Source organism: Saccostrea echinata, unplaced genomic scaffold, assembly GCF_033153115.1.
Source record: "Saccostrea echinata isolate AGI-Se365-2 ecotype Australia unplaced genomic scaffold, CSIRO_AGI_Sech_v1 ptg000001l, whole genome shotgun sequence".
Lineage (NCBI taxonomy): Eukaryota > Metazoa > Mollusca > Bivalvia > Ostreida > Ostreidae > Saccostrea > Saccostrea echinata.
The window spans coordinates 30,676,016-30,703,475 of record NW_026889750.1 but is presented as its reverse complement, the minus strand read 5'-3'; the positions used below and the strand labels follow the sequence as shown (position 1 = coordinate 30,703,475).

The 27,460-nt window shown below is 34.5% G+C and overlaps 1 protein-coding gene across 1 annotated transcript in view; it reads right to left on the bottom strand.

The window, feature by feature from the left end:
- Nucleotides 1-781: 781 nt before the first annotated feature.
- LOC133196715 (adhesion G protein-coupled receptor B1-like) overlaps nucleotides 782-27,460 on the bottom strand; it is a 186,954-nt gene continuing 160,275 nt past the window's right edge. Inside the window, exons 4-8 of the mRNA XM_061332576.1 lie at nucleotides 7,096-7,260; nucleotides 5,460-5,624; nucleotides 1,186-1,350; nucleotides 980-1,042; nucleotides 782-786 (exon numbers count right to left, since the gene is read on the bottom strand). Of these exons, the coding sequence (XP_061188560.1) occupies nucleotides 782-786; nucleotides 980-1,042; nucleotides 1,186-1,350; nucleotides 5,460-5,624; nucleotides 7,096-7,260 (563 nt within the window). The remainder of the gene's footprint in view (nucleotides 787-979; nucleotides 1,043-1,185; nucleotides 1,351-5,459; nucleotides 5,625-7,095; nucleotides 7,261-27,460) is intronic.

The following is a 27,460-nucleotide window of genomic DNA, read 5'->3' as shown; positions in this document are numbered from 1 at the left end:
ACAATAATGGCCCAGAGTTTTTCATGTGAAAATATCGGATTCTGAAATATATTTTCTTATGAAGCAAGCAGCTCCAAAGTAAAGATCTAACTTAAAGTATGTTCTAATCATGGCCCCTGGGGTGAAGTGTGGTCACAAAAGCCGTTCTATAAATATAAACACGAAAAATCTATTTTTAAAAAATCACATGAACAGTGTCATTACTTACAGATATTTTCATTTGATATTAACTTAAATTTAATTTCTTCAAATGATGACCCTCAGGGCTATGTTTGGACCACAAGGGGGTTTTAAAGTTTAACATATAAATATATAACCTCTGCAAGAAGAATATGTCTTCACTTTGTAAATTCGATCTCGAATATCAGTATACTATTAATAACAACAATTGGAATCGTAGATTTTATTGATGTCAACAATATTAGGTTTCTTTTTTCTTCAAATTTATTGATAAGGGAAAGATCAGATTAGTCAAGTGAATATTTTTGTGCATAAGCCTCTTGTTAAAATTAAGGAGAAAATCCGGTATCAACATCCAGACTTACATAACATGGGTTAATAAATGTCTAATTTCTTCTGAAAGAGATGGTGGAATTCAGTTGACTTATATTCCATCTTCCTTATGTCGAAAATGATGACTTGAACTACAAGTGTGTTGTCCCAATCTAGTTTAATTTAGGACTAATTCATTTATTTTGTTGCTATACATATTGGCCTTTGTGTGATTAAGCTGGAGTTTTAAATCAAATGTGGGTTACCGAAAAAGGTTTCCAATGTATTTTTAACCTAAATCAGTAGATCAGTTCTTTGGACAATATAAGAATTAGGATGTTAAAATTTATCTATCATTTTCAACGTTTTTTTTTTTTTTTTTTTTTTTTTTTGAAAGAATCAGAAGATGGTTATGAGATAATGATTATAATTTGCCTTATTTTAAGCTCTATACATGTATATTCCTACTAGGGAATGAAAACCTTACCTGCAGGTGATGTATTTTGATGTGGTGTTGTGGGGGTTGTTGTTTGCTTTGTGGTTGTAGGGGCTGTATGAGAATAGACAATAAACTGAAATGTAGTCAAAGAAATCTAACCAATCAATAAAACAAAGACTAAGGTTTCAAAATGGAACAATATAATACTTGTCTATTTACGTGTCATAACTAAACACATGGATATGTGCACTTACTTGGACATGGAGACATTTTGCAATTGTGCATTTCATATAATGGACCGATGCAGCTTCTACCACCATGACGTGGATTGATACATGCCCGCGATCTAACTTGAGATCCACCCCCACAGGTGACACTACATGGTGTCCATATCCCCCAGGTGGTTAAAATACCATCCACTTTAAATCAGAACATATGTACTCTTAATTACCGTTTTCCGATGTTCTTATAATTAAATGTTATAAAGACAGCCAATAAAACATAAAGTACTTTGTATTATTTGCCTTTACAGAAGATTATACCTTTTGAATTTATATTTGTGACTACAAGTTTCCCAGTTTCTTATCTCCAAAAATATGAATGGATTAAGAAATAAGGCATGATAATGGGTATACGATGTATGTTTCTGTAACTCATAATGGATTCAGGTTGAAGATTTCTACCACTCATTAATCACTTAAAGCGAATCAGAAGCGATTTACTATGTTATTAGAAGGAATTAATGTTTCATTGACTTGTAAGACTTGTATGAAGATTCAAAGTAAATTAAAAAAAAAGATAATATCTACGGAGGAATTTGACCCAATTGACCTAGAATAAAATCAATATACTAATAAATCAAGAATAATCAACCGAGTAAAACATATCCATACACCAGTGTTCTGAACAATAGGCACAAGGTCCTCAACGGTCACCTGCGTATAGTACAACGTACAATGTAAATGGTCCAAAGAAGTATAAAATAAACAAATCAAACTGACAGATGAAGCTATGTTACCCAAAAAGAAAAGAAATAGGATAGCCATAGACCAACAAAATAATTTGTCTGGTACTCAGGAACAAATCTTAAAGTAGATTTATTTACTTGCCTTACTTGCCCCCATTTGTCACTATCAAAATAAAACTAAACAAAAGAATAGTGCCCGAGTTTCAGTCACCATGCAAACTAGACAAAACAATAGTTCTTGAGCTCTATTAGTAAACCCATCTCATTCCCTCTCACATTGGCCTCTCTTGGTCTTTGAAGAGCAGTAAATGTACAAACATATTTGTCTCGTGTTTAGCAAGTCAACCTGACTGTCATATTGTTATTTATGAATTTACTTGGTGATAGCAAATACGGAAATTATAATATGATAACTTGTCAAATTGTAATTTTTATATTAACTACTACACGGTAAATCAAATAATACAATATGACATGAACTCTAAAAATTATAAAAGTACTTTTTGTATTATATATAATAAAAAAATTTGTATAATTCTGTAATGTTGAATTAATCTTCAATTAGATTATTTACAGTGATTTAAAATCATAGATGAAAAACGAAGGGGAACAGATTCTCTCAGTAGAATACAAATTAATAGAGCCCTGCTCAGCACCAGGACACTGGACCAAACAGTCCAGAATTTCAAAAATCTGGTAAAAATACCCTTGCTTTTAATAACTTGCCTGCTAGATACCCAGGAGCAGGGAAGAAGATATCCAATAAAAAAAAAAGCATTTACACTATAGATTCAACACAGCCATGCCCTGACATCAAAACCCCTGACCGACGGAAATTCACAATCTTGCTCATCGTACATGTAGCTATAATCTTAGTTTATCTGCTAAATACCCAGGAACAGAGGAGATTTAAAAAAATGATGCATTTGCACTAGATATAATCAATAGAGCACCACCCTAAAACCAGAGCCCCTCACCCAAGGGTTGAGAAATGCACAGTTTTGGAAGAGGCGCCTTGCTCATCATAATCATAATCAATTTATTTGTTTACCTAATAACCGGGAGCAAAGATGAAGATTTTTATAAAAATGATGCATTTTCACTATATAATCAACAAAGTCATCTTTTAACACCAAAACACCTGACCAAGGGGATATGAATTTCATAATTTTGGAAGAATCATCCTTGCTCATCATAACCATGAAATTAGTTTGTCTGTTAAATACCCTGGGACAGAACTAGGAAAGGTTATTTAAAGAACTTTTAAAAGAGCTTTTTCATTATCTGATCTAAGGAACCTTGCCCTAGCACCAAAACTTCCGAGTCAGGTACGTACCACGAAATTCACAAAGTTTGAAAGAACCACTCTTCCTCATCTTAACCATGCATTTAGTTATCTGCCAGAAAAGCCAAGGATTTTCATTGAATTCATATATATTTCAATATTTCAATGCATAATCAGTAGAGCCAACCCTAATACCACAGCACGAGCCCAGGTTCCATTGAATTCACAGTTTTGGAGGAAACACTCCTGTTCATCACTACTATTCACTTTGTTTATCTGCGTAGAATAAAGGTAGAGAGAAAAGATCTTTTAAAGAATTTGTGCATTTTCAATATATGGTCATTAGAACACGCCTTAACTCCAGACCTCTGACCATGGAGCCCTGAAATTTACAATTTTGGAAGAGGCACCTTTGCTCACCATAACTGTACCTTAGTTTGTTTGCTTCATACTCAGGCGCAGTGAAGATTTTCAAAGAAATAATGAATTTTCCAAATATAATCAATAAAGCCCCTCACCATCAGAAATCTGCTACCTGGGGCCACAAATTTCATAATTTTAGAAGAAGCTCCCTTGCTCCTCATAACCATGCACTTATTTTATCTGCTTAATATACAGGGGAGAGAAGAAGATTTTTTAAGAATTTATGCATTTTCACTACATTGTCATTAGAGCCCCACCCTAACTCAAGAACGCCATGATTTTAACAATGTTGGTAGAGGGCTCAATGCTAATTACAATTATGCCAATGGTTTGACTTCTTGGTGTCCTGGAGTAAATAAGAAGATTTTTATAGATACTAGTAGCACTAGTTTTGATGCTTTAGCCCCATCCCTCAGGTTCACAATTTTGCCCCCATTGCCCATAGATGTTATATGCCAAAATTGGTTGAAATTGGTTCTGCAGTTCCAGAAAAGAAGCTGAAATTGCTCAAAAGTTTATGACCGACACTCAACAGACAGCAATAGGTCACCTGAGTGACTCAGGTGTTTTAAAAGAATACTCATGCTGATACCTTTAAAGTTCTAAGGAAATATAAGCCTGAATCTTAAATAATTTTCCCTTTCAATGGTATTTGAAATCCATTACTAATTCATTACTATATGAGATCGAATATATTTTAAAGGATCTTCAGGAGAAACAAGAGCAAGTTTTATTTGATACCTGGACAATACCTTGCTCCACAGTTTTCTACTGATATAGTACTTCCATGACAAGGAGCACCGCCATGTTGTGGAGGAATGCAGGTCCGTATCCGTTTCCTCGTGCCTTCACATGTCGCACTGCAGTGACTCCAGGTTCCCCAGTTACTCAAATGGCCATCAACTTACCAAATTTGATTAATACTTATACTTATTTTAAAAACTTATTTATACTTATTAATACTTATATCTCTCAGTTGATTCGATAGGCAAGAGCATGCTATACGTATGAACAATTTCTAAAACGAGGTATCGTTTAAATTCATCATTTCGTATCTTCTATGGTCGATACAATGACCTTGTCAGCAAATACAATCTACCATTAAGTCATATGCTGACTGACGTTTTTCAAACTAATTGTTAGGCCATTATTTACACACTGATTTGTCGATGGATTTTCCCGTTATTTCCCGATCATGACAAAGAGCACAGGGCGGATGTGACCGGTCGGCGTCGGCAGGGAATGCTCACTCATCCATGGCACCTGATCCCACCTCTGACGTTTCTGGGAGGTCCGTGTTTGCTCTGCTCCCAATTTGTATTGTTTAAATGAACTTTTGCGCTTGAATATTGTTCGTAATCTCCATATTACATAAATAAAGTAACTGTTGTTTGATTATCTAGGTAAATTAACTGAACTAATCAATAAAGTTTGCTTGCAAATGATCACTTTCATGGTTCTATAGGTAAATGCCTTTGGAAAAGTGGAACCATATTTGATTAAGACTTTTCTCAAGAGCAAGGATGTTACAAACCAACCTATTCTGAAATAATCTTCTTCTTAAAATATTTTGTAAGATTTTCTTTTTTGAAACAGTATGATAACCGTCAATAAAAAACATCCTAAAATATCTCTGATTTGAAAACCAGATTTGTCAAAAACTGATTGAGTATTGTCTTAATGGCTTAATTGTATCGGGACAAATGACCATAAATATTTAGGAATTTTGGTACTTTTGACATTTGATGAATATTACAAAAAGTATCTTTGAACTTTCATGTCTTTATTTTTGATTTTCAATTACATTTATGAAATTACACTTTCGTTTTTTTCACTCTCAAAGTTGTCCTTACCTGCGCAGGGCGTTTGAGTACAGTTCTTTGACTCTGATAAATTATCTGTGCACGGTGAACCACCAAACTGTGGAGGATGACAAACACGTGATCGAGTCATGTGACCGTCACCACAAGTCATGCTGCAGGAACTCCAGCTGCTCCAATCTCCAGTCCAACCATTCACTAAAATTACATCCACAACAGCAGTTACATTGTGATATTGGAATTTTTTTTTTGCAATACTTCTCATATTTTTACTACATGGTGAATGCTAAAAATCATGACAAGAGGCCACCTAACTTAAAGACACTTTATAGAATAAAATGCTTTGATTGGTATATATTTTTGAGTTCAAGTTGGTTGTAAATGTGATGAATAAATAAAATTTCTACATTATCATAAAAATGTAGATTTTCTATAGTGTTCACTTTTGAATGCCTCTCAATGAATCTGTACATTTTATTCTCTCTTGTAAGACATTAATGAGAATGGAAACAAGATCAAGTTAAATGTGGCTGAACATATTTATTTAGTACTTAAAAACATATAGAGGATATTCAATGTTTTGTAGATGAATATGGAATTTATTTTACGAGTGGGACAGGATTTTTTGATATTTTCACTCGTGCTTCGCACTCATGAAAATATCAAAAAATCCTGTCTCACGAGTGAAATAAATTCCATATTCATCTACAAAACATTGAATTTTCTGTTTATTACATTTTCTTTGATTTTCCCTTTGCCTCTGTCTTCTCTTAACACAGTGTCATAGGCTTGACGTCATAGTTGAGCGGTTGAGACGTCAGAGCTTAGCAGTTGTGAGATTGAAAACATTACATAGCATGGATTTTAGTAACATATTTGGGAAGAAATTTGTAGTTTTAGCTCTAACAAGATGGTCAGTTACTACCTCTATCTTATGACAGGCCAGAAATTATTTTTTACTTACTTTGATATCCTTTCACACTGTGAGAGAATATCATTTTGGTATCCTTTCACACTGTGAGAGAATATCACTTTTATTCAATAAATAAATCAGAGTATTTCACTGTTGAAAATGTAATAAAAAATCATTATTTATTTCCATGTTAGCTTTTACTTTGATTATAGCAACTGGATTTAACTGTCACATAAGGTTTTTATGCCACAGATCTTATACGTTTACTCCTTTCATAAACTCGAGATAACTTAAAAAGCCCCTTGCATGTATCATAGAAATGATTATAGCAAACTTGAATCTAAGTACATGGTATCATTTTTATGATACTAAAGAATATGAAATATTTTCAAATTTTTCTTAGAACACTCTAAATAAAAGTTATATTACTTTATGATAAAATATACTCACAGGTGTTCAGTTTAAAAATGTTTTCAATCATCGAATAATTAATCATCACATTATGATTACTTGTATAAGATGAGAACAAAAATATATTCATTAGAGCACGTGCTGGAGATTAATTGACCACATACATTACTTCTGAGATTTTTCTGAAATCCAATCGATTATAAATATGAACAGTCAAACTCTATGAAGCATTTGTAAATTGCAGGTGTTTTAGGAAATAAAATTTTGTCATTTGCCTGTTATAGGAATTTAATATTTTTTAGATGACCTTAAAAATGATTTAAAAATAATTTAATAAATATTGACCTGGACAATGTTTAACAAGGCATGCTTTGCTGTCCATCAAATCTCCTTTGCACTCTGAACCACCATGTTTAGGTTGATGACAGACACGTGACCTTGTCTGTTGCCCCCAGCCACAAGTCTGGCTACAGGATACCCAACCATTCCAGTCACTCAGAAAACCATCAACTTAAAAATTAATACACTGATATTGACTGGGCTTTTCGGCATTTTACCCTAAATGTTGTTGATAATATCAGCAATCAAATAATTGAAATATATATTTTTAAATAAAGCGAAAATGTCCATTGCATACTTGGACAAGGGTATGATTGATCACAAGTTTCTGTCCTCGAAGACGAACCATGACATGTTCCTGAACCCATACATCTTCTTGTAGAGGTCCGTGTTCCCCCTGATCCACAAGTCACACTACAAGACCCCCAAGTACCCCAATGTGACCAATGAGCAGACTCTAAAGAAGGACAACTACATATTACAGAATTTCTGACATAGTTCTGACACATAGAATTTTAGTATTGTAATGTATAAAAATATATAAATGATTTTTGTTTTAAAAAAAAAATCATTGCCAATTAGTTTGAAACAGATTGAAAGGTATTGGTACTTTTTCTGACATGGCAGCAACCAACATGAAAGGCGTTGAATTGACAGTAAGCTTCCTCGTTATTTCCCACGTGCAACAAATTCTTGCAACGAGCGTCTGACATACATATTATACCATCAACCGCTGTAACGGAAAAAATAGGAAAAGGAGATTTTATATGATTCAATCAAATGCCTACATGAAAAATACGTTCTACATGAAACACAAATCAATTTCAGACGCACGTCAAATTGCTTTGAATCTGATTCAATTTTTATAGAAGGTCCGAACTAGTTTGCTTTCTAGTTTACATTACATTAATGTAAGCTAAAATTCAACATGAATGCCATTTTGTGTCAAACATTGAAATTTTTCATTTCTTGCATTTTTTAAAAAAATATTTATTGCTTCTATTCGACTTTAGTCTATATGCATGCAATGCAAGTCTGATACATAGTTCAAAAATAAATTGTACAATGCAAATTTGATAAAGATTTTCAATGTATTCTATACAAAATGAAATGAACAATGGAAGTGGGAGATAGCAAACAGGACGTAACTGAGAATAATATAAAATAGTTTTATCAATAGAATGAGAATGCAACCATGTGTCAATTCCACGAGTGCAATAAGCTCAGTAGAATCAAACGCATCTAACGTTTAAAATAAGTCAAAGCAGGGTATCTATTTATTTTTAAACAGAGGGAATAAAACGTTGTCTTTGCTTTTGGATAGCACTAATACACACATAATATGTACGTCAATTTGCCATTATCTATTATTTGATAAGCATGTAACTGGCGGCTTTAGAGTAAAGGTTTCTGAACTTTATCTAATATCCTTATAAATACTTAAGATTCTTTATTACATTGAATTATCATTTTTTTATTTTTCAAGGTCAGCATTCTTCATTTAATCACGTTAATTTTTGTAAATCAAAAACATGAGATTGGAAGTTAATATATCATCTTATGATCCCAATAAAGTGAGTTTCCACTTTAAACTGAAACCATCAATAGGCCTATGCAGGTTGTAGTATATATTACTTTAAGATATAAAAAGAGAAATATTTTCTGTCACTTTCTAGGGATGTCTATACCAACAAAGTTATTAGGACACCACCTTTTTTATCCATCTGACTTTTGCTTATCAAATCCGAAAAACCAAATATAAAAAAATTCAATTATTTCATGAAATTCTTAATTGTTACCTGTAAGAGTATCCAAAAGACCTACAGCAACAAGTAGTAGATGATATTTGTTCATGCTTGGACGCATGTGTATTCCTCGATGGATCGTTTTATGCTTATCAATATTACCTTGGTCATAAGTCCTTTCCTTGCGCTCTATTTTATAGCATTGAAAAATAACCTTGAAGGTACTTTTTATTCATAAAATTGTCAAAGGTTTTAGTAATTATCATTTTTTCTCCATTAAGTTTAGATTTCTAACAATTTTTATATTTTGGAGTTCCCCTTTTCTCATTTTTTTTTCTGTAGAAGAATTTATTGATGCAGTCAATTCATATCGTATTAATGTTAATCTTATACGGTACCAATTTTGATGCACCAATTAATAATGAAAAGAAAACTGCCTGTGAATTTTCAAGAGTTATCTCAACATCCAATAGAAAAAGCAATGTTAAATGTCAAAAATTATACTTTAGAGATATTACACCTCGGAAGTAATTGCATGGAAAGAATATCAATCAGCTAGTCTGCTATATAGCTTTGATAAAACACAAAGGAAGGTTAAAAGTTGCAGAAATGAAAAATTCTATCTGAATGAAATATTGAATTAACAAACAGTAAGCAAGCTCAAATGTCCATTGAACCATTACTAATCGGGAGCAGAACAAACACGGACCTCTAAAAGCATCAGAGGTGGGATCAGTTGCCATGGATGTGAAAGCATCTCCTGTCGACAGTTTACAACTGTCGTGTGATCCTTGTCATGATCGGGCAAACGGACATTTCCAAATATGTAGTATTTACTACTGTTGTGTATGATTATTCCAGCATCAACCGCAGCAGTTGAGAGATCCTTTTCCCTTATGAATGGCTTATGCACACCACTTAGGAGCAGACTTACAGCATCATCTTTGGATGCTTTAATGAGGCTGTGTCATGAGGGGCAAACCAACCTTAGTGAAAATCTGTTGCAAAAAAATGTGATTGGTTTTTTTCTGCAAAAGACAGAAAATTAATTATGATTTAAGCCAGCTTCATTCTTTAAATAATAAAAATTATTAAATATTTGACTTTTTTCTTGTTTTTTCTATTTATTTGTATGAAGATATTTTTCCTAATTTTAACCAAATATCGCTATTCTCCCAATTTCTATGACCCCGGTCGCTGGAATCAAAGGGTAAAAAAATCCCTGGTTGTGCCTAATAGAGACGGATATTATATATAATTGCACCTTTTTCATCGCTTCTTCTCATAGAGCGCCTGTTCGGTTATCGGAACTTCGTGTGTATGAATCACGGCCGCGACAGACCTGAGTCTATATAAAAGAAAAAATAGGTAGCAACTGTTCCTTCGCCAAGCGCTCGGCACTTTGAAGTGAAAGTTGCGGGTCCTTCGGAAGAGACCTTAAAAACCGAGGCCCCGTGTCACGGTAGGCGTTGGCACGATAAAGAAACCTCGCTGCTCAATGACACTGAGTGTCGAGTAAAGGTCTAAATTTGAAACCCTTCATCGGTATGTGGTGACGTCCCTATATGAGTGAACAAATTCTCGAATGGGAAGTAAATCAACTTACAACCAATCAATCAATTAAATCATTGCAATCGTCTTTTAATGAATGAAAAACGTCCATACTTTTTGACCTGGCAGAATCCGATGCAAGGGACATTAAATTGACGGTAAGCTTCCTCGTTATTTCCTACGTGCAACAAATATTTGCAAGGCACGTCGGACGTGCATACAGACTGATTCGCATCCAAAACAACTTGGCTTTCTTCAGTAAAAATGACTTTTTTTTCATTTGCCCCCATTTTGATTTTTTGCCGATGACTTACGGCACATAAGTCATCGGCCAAAAATCAAAATGGGGGCAAATGAAAAAAAGGTCATTTTTATTGAAGAAAGCCAAGCAAGTTGTTTAGGAAGCGTATCAGAGGATTTTCATATGGCGTCGCAAGGAGTCTCCCGAGTGCGTGTGCCCCCCCCCCAGCTCAACGAAAGGTCAGTGTTCTGATTTGGGGGTGCATAAACTGGTGTGGGAACTGTAACAACTGTTGACGGTACTATTAACAGACACAAGTATATTGAGATCTTGGAAAATAATTTATGACCCATAATAGCACTTTCTTAATTGTTTCAAGATGTCAATGCCTATACATAGAACCAGGGATGTTGAAAATTATAATGGTAGGAATAATATTAATTCTATAAGCTGGCCAGCACAGTCGCCTGATTTGAATATAATAAAAAAATGTGTGGTTAAAACTTAAAAGACGATTGCAATGTCGCGCTGATAACATTGCTGAACTTTCATATGCAATAACACAGGTGTGGCAAGCTTTGACAGTGGAATATATACAGGGAGGGCCTCTACAGATCTTTACCAAGGCGTTACCGTATGAGAAAAGTTATCAGGGTGAAGGGAGGATTGACAAAATACTGAACACAGGAACACAGTTATGTTATTTTACTATTATATTTATTTTCCATTTACACAATCCCGTAACACAACATAAACAAACGCCGTGACGTCATTTTTGCCGGTGACTTATGGCTCGTGTCTGTATCATACCAGCAATCGCTGTGAAAAAAAAGTCAAAGGACAAGTTGAATAAATAACTAAAACGTATTATATTTACAGTTCTAAAACGCGTATAAAATTACATGTTGAAAATCAAAATTATTTCAGCAACTTAGATGATTTGCTCTGAATTGGGTTATATTTAAGGACTCTATACACTAAAGCAAAACTTTTTTGGACATTGAGAAAAATATTAAGTATAAAGTTGTAAATATTGAGCTTATCCATTTTATTTTCGACATAGGGTACCTGGCATTTGTCCCCGGGGAAAATGTGATAAAACTCATATTTATCTAATTAATTTATCTCTACATTAAATAAGCCCCCCAATTAAACCTATTATTAACCTATTCAAACACAAAGTCACAGGGATTATTCATATTCAACAGGACATCCTGTTGCTCCATCAAAGTATCAAAATGCTTCAAGCTTTGCTGATCAAGGTCAATACCAATATCCAACACAAGTAAACGTTTCCTCATACTCAAACGTTCCATATCAAAATAACTATCATAACTCACAAGTGCCAAGCAAATGTTCAACAACAGCTTATGCCTCACAGATCTTCACAAAATGCAAGTAATCTTGCAGGTTACTCAAATTATCAACATTCAAATACTCAAGCATTAAACAATGCCCCAATGTGCATGTGTGTAGGACAAAAAGAAAAAGCTCAGGTTGAGAAATATGATGATCAGAAATGGGATTTAGAGGATTACATGATACATTTTGAAATGGTTGCTAATCTGAACAATTGGAATGATAGGGAAAAAGCGCAGAGACTGGTCATAAATTTAAGAGGTTGAGCTCAAAAACTTTTGGGGGGTCTAACATTAAGCCAGTTGAATGACTACAATGCCCTTAAACAAGAGCTCTATCAAAGGTTCTCCCTTAAAGAAAGGGAGGATGTGTACAAATGTGAGTTTAGAGAGTACAAAAGGAAGTTAGGAGAACATGTGACAGACTATGGGTATGCACTTCGCAGAGTGGCACAGCGAGCTTATCCACATATGCCCTATAGTAATTTGGAGAAATTTCTTGTAGATAGATATATCCATGGTTTAGGAAATTCAGAATTAAAGAAACATGTACAATTCAGACATCCAAAATCTTTAGCTCAGGCAATTGCATATGCTGCAGAGTATGAAGCTGTAGAAGGTCCCATAGATACAGTTAGGAAACCTACAGATGACAGGGTTTTTGCAGTGGTTCAGGAATCTGAAACCAACTCTAGCAAGACTCTGGGGGGCACCCAGCCCAATACTATTGCAGAAAGAATGGAAAGTTTAGAGAGAAAGTTTGATCAATTTTTGAGAGTGAGTGAATTGACTGAAAGGGTACAAAACCGACAAAGAAGTACTAGTCCAAATACACGCAATTCTGCTCATCAGAATGAAATATATGGAGATAACAAACAGTGTTCAAGCTCAAAAGTCCATTAAACAATACAAAATAGGAGTAGAGCAAACACGGACCTCTAAACATCAGAGGTGGGATCAGGTGCCATGGAGGAGTGAGCATCCCCTGCCGACCGGTCACACCCGCCGTGTGCTCCTTGTCATGATCGGGAAATAACGGAAAAATCCGTCGACAATTCAGTGTGTAAATAATAGCCTTACAATTAGTATGAAAAACGTCAGTCGGCATTTGACTCAATGATAAATTGTATTTGCTGACAAGGTCATTGTATCGACCATAAAACTTACGAAATGATGACTTTAAACGAGACAGCTGATATTCTTGTTTCATCAACTTGTTTGTTAATAATTTACCTCGTTTTAGAAATTGTACATACGTAGAGCATGCTCTTGCGTATCGAATCAACTGAGAGATATATACCCCGTATGCAGGTGATGATAGTATATTGATGCATAAGTAAGGGAAGTTGACGATTGAAAAGTTAAAGTTATCACGTATATCATAAAGCTTGGTTGTTAGATTACCATTAACGTCTTTCTCAAGTAAAATATCCAAATATGAAACAGATGTGTCAGACTCTGTGGTATCTTTTATCTCAAGCTCACCAGGATATATCGTATCGACATAAGAATGGAAAAATCCATTGTTAATTGACAATACGTCGTCGATATATCTAAATGTCGAGTTGAAGGCCACAGCAAGTGTTTTCTTCTTTTCACGTACAAGATTTTGGACAAATTCTGCTTCATATGAATACAAAAAAGGTCTGCTAATAACGGGGCGCAATTGGTACCCATGGATATTCCAATAGATTGTTGGAAGACCTGGTCTCCAAAAACCACATAGATATTGTCAATCAGAAACTCAAGCATCTTTTTGATGTCAACTTCAGAGTACTTGTGTGTACAATCAGAATGTTTTTTAACAAAATAATTTTGCAAATGACCAATAACAAGGTAAGTATATTTACGAGTTCCATTTTTATTGAAAAAGCAGCTGTCAATTATATTAAAAAGCCTGGATTTTAATTTATCATGTGGAATGGTTGTGTATAAAGTGGAAAAGTCGTCAGTTTTTAAGCTGTTGATTTTGGTAAAATCTTGTGATTTCAAATTTTCCAAAAGTTCCCTGGAAATTTTAAGTATCCACATCTGATTTACACCACTTCTCGAATATATTGTTGAACAGTACTCTTGAAGTTTCTCCTTCACCACTGTTAATATCTTGGTAAGGAGTAAAGAAAGAGGCTTGGTTGAACATTTACTGGAACCCGCTATGTATCTTTGTAAGGTTTTTTATGAAGTTTCGGAATCCAATATAAATATGGTAATTCAAATTCATTTTGGTTGTTTGGAATATTAAAAATATTCAAAACTGACATATGATTTTGAAGAATTTCTTCCTTAGAAAGGGAACTACGAGTATAAGTTGGATTACCACTTGCAGAATTAAATCCAAGTTCCTCAATAATACATTTAATATAATGAGCCTTACAAACAAAGACAATGTTGTTACCTGCTTTGTCAGCACGGACCAGTACGTACTGATCATGTAAATCTATCTAATTCTTTTTTCACTTCTGGATTATTGAATACAGAAGGATAGATGGTTCTCATATTGCCCCTCAATCTTTTAATGCGTGATTTTAACATACATCTGATACATTTAATCCATTCTGACAAAGTGTCAAGGTCTTCTTTTTCATATCTGACCCATCGTCTGGCGTAGTCCTCTACAGAATCCATAATTTTTATGAAATTCCGACGCCAGTTGAAGGATCGGGGTTCCCTAAATTTAGGACCTTTTAAAATTAGTGATCTAAGGTCCTCATTAATAACTATATTTACGTCACCAGTAATAACGTGTCCAGCAGGACTATAGTTATAGGGCGAAGAAGAACAGGAACACGATAGAGGATTATGTTTCAGATATTCGATATCCAGGCCCTGTAAAGTTTCCTTGTAATTAAAAAGTTTGGAAGCAATAGTCGATGTATATTTGTAGGAAATACAAGGTGTAGTCTTTAACTTAAATCATGGTGGAATACAAGACTGGACCCTTTTGTGATTAAGAATATTACTTATATTAACCGCGTCAATTCCTTTGTTGGCATATTGAAGTTTAAGGAAAAAACGGATTGTTTTAGCTGCATTTTCTTCAGTAAAACGCGGGGGTTTAAAAAGCCTATGATTTGCAATATCCATAATCACAGATCCGAGCCTATATTCTGGTGTCGAGGAATCAAAAAATGGACTTTCCTTGACCTTTTCAAGAAGACTATTTAAAAGTATCAAAGGGACAGAGTAAAGTTTGGTGCGAATATGATGTAGACCTAACTGTTGATTTACGTAAGGTAGTAATGAATCAAAAGAGACATCGTGTATTAAAGGTTTATTGTAAGACCGATGCCCATGACTACGCTTACGTCTCTGTGTATGGTTAAAAAGTCCCATCACGTTTACATTGTTACACTGTGGACTGGAAAGATTTCCAACACTATTGACATTGTCATTACAACCATAGGGAAAGGCTGTCCCTAGCTTTCTAATCCAAAATCCTTCTCGTTGTCTACGGAAAGGTGTACTCAGCGATGGACTGTTTGTATGGTGGTAAATCTTTTCTAGAATTCTAACTTTCATTGACAAAATAGAATGATCAGGTAAATTAAAATGTTTGTATAAAAGTTGCTAACCCCCATTATTTATCTGAAATCTATGACCTGATGTTCTTTTATTGAGTGACCCCTTAGTTTCACCAACATAAACAAGTCCACAAAGATTACATTCTATTCCGTAGACAACATTAGAAGATTTGCAGTTCAGATTTTCCCAAGTTTTGGTACAGAAGCTCTGTCCAGTAAGATTACTGGTGAAAGAAGTGTTAGTTATCAAAATGTCACAGGTTTAGTGCCAATAACCCTAACCCTAACCCTGAATAGTGCCAATTTTTCATAGCATAGATCTTTCTCTCCCAGACGTAATGCATCAAATTCCAACAATGATACTTTCAGGGAAACTGTTTGCTCATTTTGTAGAGGTGTGGGTCACATTGAAACTAAATGTCCCAAGAAAACAATGACTTCGGGAAACTAGAAAGGACTGATCTTGAGGTCGAAGGTACAGTCTGTTCTGAAAAAAGACCTATTAAAGAAGTTAGATTTTAGATCATGAATATGACAATAATTCGACTCACCAACAAAGCATTGGTATTCAAGTTTCAGAAAAACAAGAGTCAATCAAGTCCATAAAAGATAGTGAAGATCCAGATCAGTTTTACTTACTAATGTGTCTTCAGCAAAAACTACTTGAGTGTACAGGCTAGGATAGGGAACACCTCAGTTTTAGCAATGCTCGACACAGGAGCATCTGTGTCAATTCTGTCATCAGAATTTTTTCAGGAGTCAGGCATGGATCTTGTAGATTTACAACCTGTTTCTCTTGTTTTGAAATCTGTCAAGGGAGATAATTTGGATGTATATGGAAAAATAGAGTTAGACATGCAAATAGGTAGTAAAATTTTCGAAACTGAGTTCATAGTTGCCAATATCCAGTTTTCTGATCAGAAGTACCATGCTCTGTTAGGTCTGAATTTCATGACAAAATATGACGTTTGTTTGCAAGTAAAGAAAAAAAATCATTAAAACAAGTTTGGGAGAGACCAAATTGTTTTCTCCCCAGGAAAAATATGATCAAGCTAGGGTGACCCTGAACGAAAATGTTACAATTACAGCCCAATCAGAAATGTTTATGATAGGAACAATAGATAGAGAATTATTAGGGGAATATTGTCTTCTGGAACCTTCAGATTACATTAGACATAGAGGTTTATTGGTGGCTAGGTCAGTAGTTACGCCAGAAAAAGACAACCAAACAGTCTGTTTATCAATACTTAACCTTAGTAAAAAGGGTATCAAGCTTACAAAAGACTCTACTGTTGCTTCTGTTCAGGCTGTTTCAATTTGAAATTGAAACCTTCAAAGTGTAAATTGTTTCAGAAAGAAGTTCAATATTTAGGACATATTGTTTCTGCTCAAGGTGTACAAACAGACCCATCTAAAACTCATATTGTTGAAAATTGGCCAATACTAAGCACTCGAAAAGAAGTGAGAAGTTTTTTAGGGTTTGTCGGTTACTACAGGCGATTCATCCTAGATTTTTCAGAAAAAGCCTGTGTTTTGGTTAATTTGACTAGGAGAAAAGTTCCACTCATTTGGGAAGAAAATTGTCAGAAATCATTTGAAATTTTGAAAAGTGCTTTATTAACAACTCCAATTTTGGCTTATCCTAATCAAAGTGGAAAATTCATTTTAGACACAGATGCTAGTGGTTTTGGTATGGGCGCTGTTCTTTCACAGATACAGAATGGAGAAGAACGGGTCATAGCCTATGCAAGTCGCACCCTTAACAAAGCGAAGAGACAGTATTGTACAACTAAAAGAGAACTCTTAGCTGTTGTCACATTTCTTAAACAGTTTAGACACTATTCGTTCGGCAGAAAGTTTTTGTTGAGATCAGATCATGCTCCTTTGTTGTGGTTAAAAAGGTTTAAAGATCCAGAGGGTATGATGGCTAGGTGGCTCAGTATCATTGACTCGACATTCAAGGTTTTCATCCAGACATAAAATCTCTTTGGTGCCAGGTGAAATCTCTCATCCTTGACAATGGGTTGCTATATAGAAAATTGAAAGATCCAAGGTTAAATGGTGAATTAAAACAATTGGTTGTACCTCAAAACTTGCAAGAGAAAATTTTTGATCAGCTGCATAGACAAAGAACTTCAGGTCATTTTGGTATTGAAAGAACAACTGATTTGATAAAGCGTAGATTTTACTGGCCTGGTATGGATAAGTGTATTAAAAGATGGTGCGCGCAGTGTGATCTCTGTGCAAGGTGTAAGCCGGGTCCAGGATTAGGCAAAAGCCAATTAAAACAATTTCTAGCTACTGCCCCCTTACAATGTGTCGCAGTCGACATACTTGGTCCATTACCAATTACTGGAAAAGGAAATGAGTACATTATAGTGATAGGGGAATACTTTACAAAGTGGAAAGATGCCTTTCCTGTTCCAAACCATACTGCCCAAACAGTAGCAGACAAATTAGTTTCAGGGGCTTTCACCAAATTAGGTTGCCCCTCACAAATCCATACTGATCAAGGTCCTGAATTTCAATCAAATTTATTTAAAGCAGTAAATGAAAAATTTGGCATAGAACAAACTAGAACAAATCTTACCGCCCACAATCCGATGGGTTAGTTGAACGTTTCAACCGGACCCTACTCCAAATGCTATTAATTTTTGTAGAAGACAATCAAAAGAATTGGGATGATCACCTTCCATATTTGCTCATGGCATACAGAGCCACAGAACATAAAAACACTCATTGTACTCCAAATCTACTCATGCTAGGGAGGGAAATTAAATGCCCTATTGACCTGATGGTGGGAAATCCCCCCAACGACATTGAAAATCAATGTCCCATACAATATATAGGTATAGCAGCTCAAAGACAGAAAGACTATTATGAAAAAAAAACATTAAAAGTTAGGGATTTTCAGGTGGGATCAAAAGTTTGGCGTTGGAACCCGCCATTAGCAGGTCAGAAACTAGGGTTTGGTTGGACAGCCCTTATACCATAACAGTAAAACTTAATTATGTAACCTTCACACTTTCAAAAGAAGGGAGTAGATCAGTATACGCACATGTTGGTCACTATTTAGGTGCACAATTAGGTCAGGAGGAACTTCAGATGGAGGACGACAATAGAGAGCAGAGCGCAGACAGTGCAGAAAATACAGAAGTTCCAGTAGCTGAACCGGAACCACCAGTTACTACCAGAACTGGACGTGTCGTGAAACCACGAGACATTTTAGATTTATAATACATTAAACTTATTAACAATGTTTTTATATACTAATAAACCAATGCATGCAGTCATGCACTTTGTTCCTCTAATATTTGTTTTTGTAAATAAATAAATTTCATTCAAGAATTATATTTATTATTCTTTAGTGATAAAAGTATCTATTATGTTTATGATGTTACGGGAAAAAAAGAAAGAAAGACAAATTAAAAAAAAAAGTATATTTTTTTAATCTAAGGAATAAAGGCGTTATGGTTATTTTTAGTTATGGCATTTGAGTTCAATCTCGAAGAGTTTCAGCAGGAGTTGGAGGACTTTCAGGAGGAGCAGCGGCCTGTGTTTCCGCTAGAGGGGATGTGTTGTCCTGTCCCAAGCTGCCAGTCAAAAGTTAACTTCAGACGGTGCGGACAACTGCTGGACCACTGGATTGACTTCCATAAGGAGAAACGGCGGTTGTTCAAGTGCAAATCGTGCAAACAGTGTTTTAAAACAAAGGGAAATGTAAGAAAACATGTAACAACAAGTTACCGTAAGGACAACATTGATGGCTTGTGGGTAGAAACAGAAGTCACTAACAAAAGGTATGTGCCGCCTGGAGACGTCATTCTCCCACGCCGGATGAACAAACTTGAAGAGCGAGAACAACAACAGGAAGAGGAGAAAAGAAAGAGACAGGAACTAAGAGAATTCTGCGAGAACAACCCACTCTTTTGGGAGGAAAGGCTACTGCGAACCAATTCCAGTGTGAACCGTGACGAGGTTATGCTCTTTGATGAAGATTGGAATTCCCAGAGGATGAGAATATCGTACAAGAGGTGACTTTCATCTGTTCATTGACTTTTGTTATATGTTTGCTTTATGAGTTTTATGCCTTTTTTTATGACAAAATAAAAGACTTTTTTTTTCTTAAGGGGGGAGAAATGTGATAAAACTCATATTTATCTAATTAATTTATCTCTACATTAAATAAGCCCCCCCCAATTACTATTAAACCTAATAATATCAAAAAGTTTCTAGCTACTTAGTACAAAGATAGTATATATTTTCTTAAAGTCCATAGTTTACCTGCCTCATGCTTTTTAAGTACATTTTGTTTACACTTGTCGTCCATATTGCCTTTAATTCCGTAACCTTATATCTTAAATGTTATGTGATAGGTTTATCATCTGTTATTTTATCCAATAAAGTGTACATTAAAGTTTCACGGTTGGGTGACCATTTCTTTTGTGTACTCACACTATATAAGGCCGTATATCGAGAGTCTCGGTAGACTGCGAGTTCTTGCATTGCGTCCACTGCTCTAAGCACATTAGCTGGGGGTAAGCCCATCTTCCCTTTTCCGAGCACTGCATACCGATTTCGGTATCAATTTTAAGGGCACATCCCAATAACTTATTAATTTTTTCTCTCAAAAATTTATCCTTTTCACATTAGGCGCCATACTTAATCCAAATATTAGGAATTCCGAGCCCGATCCAAATTCAACTAATTAGTTCAAGTAAAATTCTTAATAGAGTTCAAACATCTATATTTTCCAAATTATTAAAAAAAACCCTCAAAATTTCATTATCAATCATATCTTTTTTTTCATTTACACTTTGTAAAACTGGAGGTACCAGTTTTTCATATTTATTCATTGTAAATAAACATCCATCAAATCTTTGTTATCTTTGTCTTACTTTGTGTGTTTCTGATATAGTAAATAGTCACTGACAAGTGACAGTCACCCCGAACCCGATTGTCCCAGGAGCAGAGTATTCTATTATTCCCCTCTTGGGGTAGCAGTCGTACTACAAAAATGTTCAAAAAACAACAACGTTTTAATGAACAGAAATCACTGTTGTTTAGTTAATATGGGAAAATATATGCAATTAAAGTGTTCAAATTTATCTTGACCTTATCTTAAATGTTATGTATGCTTGAATTGATTAGAAATTGAGTATTACACAGTAAATTTCAATTTATTCCATTTGAGATCAAAGGACAGATTACTCTAATTGTATAAAAATATCATAGAATTAGCAATGGTAATCGACGATAGGTGGTGCTATCAACCATGTTTAACAGAATGGCGCTTAACACAACCTCGAAATGCATGTATTGCGTTACGCCAATTTACACAAGAGGTCGAAGGGCCTTAACGGTCACCTGAGTATAATACAATTTTGAGGATCCATAGAGTATAAAATGAACTGAAAGGTGAAGCTTTGTTGCCTAAAAGCAAGAAAAATAGGATGATCAGGATCAACAAAATAATTAGTCTAGCATTCAGTAACAGTTCATAAATTAGGTTCTAATCTGTTTCCCATTTATCACCATCACTATACAGTATATTAACAAACTATCAGTCTTCTATACTATTTTAATTCCTTGTTGAAAACTCTTACATTGGCCTCTCTTGGTCTTTGATGAACATTTAATAAGACAAGTTATTTTTGTCTCATTTTTATTTATCTATTACTTAAAAGTCTAACTGATCATTAAAACTATGAAAGTACTTTTTGTATTATACAGTAAAAATTCTTGCATAATTCTCTCATTCTACTAACCTTTCAAGTACATTATTTACAGTGATTAATTATCAGAAGTAAATGGCAAAGGGGGATAACTCCTCTCAGAAGAATACAAATTAATAGAGCCCTTGCCAGGACCAGAACACTTGACCAAATGGTCCAGGTGTTCATAAATCTGGTAAAAATACCCTTCCTCATTAAAACATTTACTCTTTTTGCCTCTGATATGCCCAGGAGCAGAGAAGATTTTTAAAGAAATAATGCATTTTTACTACCGATTCACTATATTATCAATAGAGCCCCCCTCCCCACTGAGAAACACCAGAGCCTCTGACCTTGGGACCAGAAGTTTGCTCATTATAAGTTATCACTTTGTTTATCTGCTTAACACTAGGAGCAGACAGGATAATTAAATAGAATTAATGCATTTTCATTATATTATCAAGAGCCCCATTCTTACGCCAGCACATCTGACCCAGGGCTCATGCAATTCACTACTCTGGAAGAAGCACTCTCGCTCATCATAACTATACACATGGCTTCTTTGCTTTTAAACCATAAGCAGAAAGGAATATTTTCAAAGAAATTTTGCTTTTTCACTATATAATCAAGAGCCCCCCTCCCTTTTCACCATGGCCCTTGACCCTGGGCCCATGAATTTCACAATTTTGGAAGAGGCATCCTTGCTTATCATTACAATGTACTTAGTTTGTTTAAATAATATACAGGAGCAGAGAAGAGAGAAGAAGATTTTCAAAGAAATAATGCATTTTCACTATATAATAAATAGGGCCCCACCCTAACACCAGAACCCCTGATCCAGGGGCCATGAAATTCACACTTTTGGAAGAGGCATCATTGCTTATCATAATTATGTATTTAGTTTGTTTAAATAATATCCAGGATTAGAGAGGAAGATTTTCAAAGAAATAATGCACTTTCACTATATGATCTATATCGCCCCGCCCTGACACCAGAACCCCTGACCCTGGGGCCATAAAATTTACAATTTTGGAAAAGGCATTCTTGCTCATCATAACTATGTACTTAGTTTATTTAATGACTAGGAGCAGAGAAGAAGATTTTCAAAGAAATAATGCATTTCCACTATATAATCAATAGAGCCTCGCCCAAACACCAGAACCCCTGACCCTGGGGCCATGAAATTCACAATTTTGGAAAAGGCATTCTTGCACATCATAACTATGTACTTAGTTAGTTTATTTATAGGTACACTTATCCCTAAAGATGATGTAATGCCAATCTTCATCGACAAGAAGCTTCAATTTTTTAAAAAGGAAAGTCGGTAAAAAAATGAAGCAATATAGATCACATGAAAACACGTCATTACACAAATCTAATAGTACTAATCTCATAACACAAAGTTATAAGAATATACTTTTATAACAAAATGGAGCGTATCTACCCATAAAACATTGGCATTTACACGTTTTCTGAACTCGGTCAGAAAATTCTTATCGAAAAGAGAGGTAACTCTTATACGAGGGTTGTTTGGAAAGTTCGTGGACTACCGTCATAACTTTTTTACTTAATGTCATATTACATCCATTCCGGTGTAAACACGTGTATTTGTTTACTACCGAATAAATGTGAAATATTATGATCATATTTACTATTTCTCGCAACACCTTCGTAATATCACGTAATATTAATTCTTTCTATGTAATATATAGAGGATATTCAATGTCTTGTAGATGAATATGGAATTTATTTTACGAGTGGGACAGGATTTTTTGATACTACAAAAAGCTGTCTCACGAGTGAAATAAATTCCATAATCATCTACAAAACAATGAATTTTCTGTTTATTACTACAATTTCTTTGATTTTCCCTTTGACTATGTCTTTTCGTAACACGCTGTCATGGGCTGTGACGTCATAGTTGTGCGGTTGAGACGTCATCGCGAAGCGATTGCGAGATTGAAAACGTTATAAACATGGATTTTTAACAATATATTTGGAGAAACTTTGGCAGTTTTAGTCTCTGTCAGGATGGTTCATTTACTATATCTTATAACAGGCCAGGAAGTTTTTTTTAAACACTATTTAAACACACATCGTGATTGGATGGAACATCTCGAGTTTTGTCGCACTTTGATATTCTCACACTGTGAGAATACCATTTTGATATCCTTTCACACTGCGTCAGAATATCAGTTCTATTCAATAAATAATTACTGTTGAAAATGTAATAAGTACATATTTTAAACGTTTTAAATTAAACTTCCTAAGCAAATTTTTACGGTTTTTCACTGAATATTTTAAAAAGGCAATAGCCTAAAACTATACATGAAGTATTAACATTATTATTCATTGAATAAGTATTTAAAGGAATGTCAGAAAAGGACCAACCTGATAAATCTGCAGTTAGCATTTTTACTTTTGAAAACATGTCATTGTCAAATTATGTTCAAGTAAAATGTTATTGTTACTCTAACAAAACTCATAATATACACATTCCTCAATAAAATTACACAAGTAATTTTATTAACTGTTAGTCATAAAAAAATCAAAAAGTCAATAAAACATTTTATTTAAATCAGTCAACAGATGAAACACTACCTCTTTCTGCTCAGTCTTCTGATGATGTAAACATAATACCACCAACCCCACTTAAGTTAAGAAAACTGAATCGAACTAGAAGTGTGTTGTCTAGAAAAAAGATCCATTACTCAGAGTCTGATACTGACACTGATGTACACCACCAAGTGTCTCTTCCTTCACGTTCAGCACCTCGACCGCACAAGGTATTTATAATGCAAATTAATATTCACTTTTTAATATATTTCAAATATTTATACATATGTCAGTATGTAATTTATTTTCTTAAAGTTAGCAAGAATAGATACCCTTTCTTCAGAAGACGAAGTGGAAGGAATTTTAGTCCCAGGATCTTAAAGAGAAAAGGTAAATTTAGATAGAAAGCTTCCCAAACTTTACTTGTTGGACCTTTAGTCACAAATACTAATTGTATATTATATAACAATGATCTGGTGACAGGAGATAAGAAGAACAAAAACACTCAAACTATTGTATTCGGAATTTGCTTTGTATACAGCTCCAATCTCTACTTTAGATTTTAATCATGTCGTTCTCTGACTTTTGTAACAAACTTGGATTTTCTGTTGAATCTATTTTACTTGACCAAAGCAAACTTTGTATCAAAAACATTTCTCGAGGAGCTTTAATTGAAATCTTCAACTTTGGAAAATTAAAAGGATATAATCCACAAACAATAACACAAACAACTGGCTTGATAACAAAAAATCCTGACATCAAACATACAGCATGCCTTACAAAAATATATAGAACGCTGAAAACTGACAAAACAAAAAGGGGAACACAGAAAAAAGAATTTCGAAGCATCATAATTTACCATACCAGTTTCCACTACAGCACCAGTATGCCCAATACCTCAAGCTTATCAACTAAATATTGTACGAAAAATAACTGTTAAGAAATGTTCACTAACAAGAGGGGATCTGGTAGAAAAAAAAATAGTTAAAAAGATAATTAGAAAGAAAAGATAAAAGCTTAGAAAATCAAAAAGAGCAGAAAATTAAAGTGCAAAAAAAAAAAGAAAAAGAAAAAAGAACAGTAGCAGACCTAGAGAAAACTGTGAAAAAGAAAAAAAAATGATACAAGAAAAGGTACTCAGTTACTTACAGCTGCTCGTCTCAAGAGAAAGCAGTTCATCACTTGTAGACATGAAAAGAAAACTTAAAATGGCAGAAAATAAATATCTTGGAATCCAAAATCAAAAACTGACTGAGGATAATTCAATTTTACAGACTGTGACTATTTACAAGGACTGTTACAAGAAAACGAAGACGTTCAAGTCTATGACAAATCAAAAAACACATATTTAAATGAATTAGTAGAATGTGCGATGAATCTTACAAATTATGGTATTGCTACAACACATCTAGGCCCAGTAATGAGAGAGGTTGCTTTGCTTTGAGGTAAAAGGTTGAATTATCTTCCTTGGCGCCGATCAGTAGATAATTTTGTCGACAGAAAGGTTGCAGTCGCACAAAAATAAATAGGGTCTATCTTGAAAAATAAAAAAAGACACTACGTTATTCAGTGATGAAACCAGACATTTCAGTCATACCTATTGACAGATGATAACCACAATTCATATTTGCTTGGCCTTCAAGAAATGGTCAATAAAAGTGGGAATTGTGTCTTGGAGACTCATAAAGATATTCTAAATGATATATCAGACCACTGTCATTTGCTTGCTGAGAGGAGAGAGTTTAATGTGGGGTATGATTTATTATCCAATATCAAATCTACCATGTCTGATCGAGCTTCTACTGAAAAGCATTTCAACAAATTACTCGAAGAATATAGAATGACTATTCTTCCAAATATAATGGACAATTACAACCAACTAACTAATGAGGTGCAAATTCTTTGTGGACAAATGAAAACTTCTTTTGTAGGTTGCATCTATTTGTAGGTATTGCAGATGTTCGTGAGCCAGCACTGCGCAATTTAAAAATGTTTTTTTAAAATGATAATTTAATAGGTTCTGCAGAGCAACCTGAATTAAAAAGGTACCACACAGAGCGGAGACTGCAACACTTCGTCTGTTGAGAACTGCAAGTAAAGCATTTGCTTATGGAGAAGACGAAAAAAGTGGAGTTTTCATTAATTGAAAAACTTACCTGGATAATAAGAAAAAAAAATCTGATATAAAGATTTAAACACAATAGGTTCAATAAGATATTTCTAGAAGGACAGGCAGTGGTTCAACACAAGGTCGATATCTGCCACGTTTTTGATCATGTCCATGGTACCTCCAATGATTTACTTAAAGCTGTCCTTTTGCACTGCAAAGAGGATCTGTTTATTGCAGGAACAAGATCTCTAGTCTAATTTCTAAATTCATAACTGCACCCTTGTGGCGGCTGATTGAGTCACCAGGTCACATCTTGGACATGAATGAAAACTTCCATACATTGGTAAATTTTCTTGATAATGCAGCTGCCAAACCTGAAGTGACTTTGAAATTCATGATACGGGAAAAGACTCCCTTTGACACAGCTGTCAACTTTGATGACATGGTACTGTCTAAATTGCTAAAAAAAAAAAAGGCTGACAAAATAGATGAAATTGTTCTGCCATTACTTCAAAACCTGTTTACAGTCATTAAGCAGTTGCTACAGCGAATGGTACAAGAACATTTACCAGGTGGTAAATATTGGAATCCATCAGATAACTTTCGACAGCAAACAAGATCAGTATATGCGAGAATTCATCTTTGGGCAGCTGGATCATTTGATATCATTCAGGCCAAATGTGTCTGTTCTAACCAATGAGGCATTTTTGTTATATTTTTACAATAAAACCTCCCAGTTGCTTTCAACTATTTCCAAAGAGGAAAAGGACGAACTAATGCAAGAGTCTATAAAAGAAGGTAGAGAAATACGCAATAAATTCAAAGAGCGGATACAAATTATTAATGAGAAAAGGCTAAAAGCAGAACAAGAGAAGAAAAGAGAACTGCAACGTCTGGAGAAAGACTGAAGAAAGCGGGGGATATGACGAATGAAATAAGTTTTTATGGCCTGTTGCAAGTGAAACGCAGGTAAATTAGGGTATGTCAAGACTGAAGGATGGAAAAGAAATTATGAAGGCAATACAAGCCCAACTGAGATTCAGAAAGAGTGTTCTTAAACAGAAAACATCTAACAAGAAGCTTTTAATTTTTCAACAAAATCAGATGGAGGCAAATACAAAAAAAACTTACAATTCCTCAACTCAAGACAAACTTGCTTGAACTAATTACAAGTACATTAATTGTTGAAATCACTGAAAAGAAAGACAGTGGCATTCCTCTGTTAGTGGGCAAAATAGTTAACCACAGCTTTACAGACAAAACCTACAGAGGTAATGTAATAAGTATAGTACCAGGTTTTCCCATGTGGTATAATATTCAATATGATGGAGATCATGAAATATATGCTTATAATCAACATGAAGATTATGAAAAGGGAGACCTTAAGATTCTTACTGAACAATGAAGTTCAAATTATTTCAGGGAAATTATGTTTTTTTTTTTTTCATTAGCTTGTTTGTTTGTTTATTGTTTAACGTCCCTCTCGAGAATTTTTCACTCATATGCCGGTGGAGAGCTACAAATTTTGACCTAAACCCGGCACTCAGGGCCATTGAGCAGTGAGGGATCTTTTTC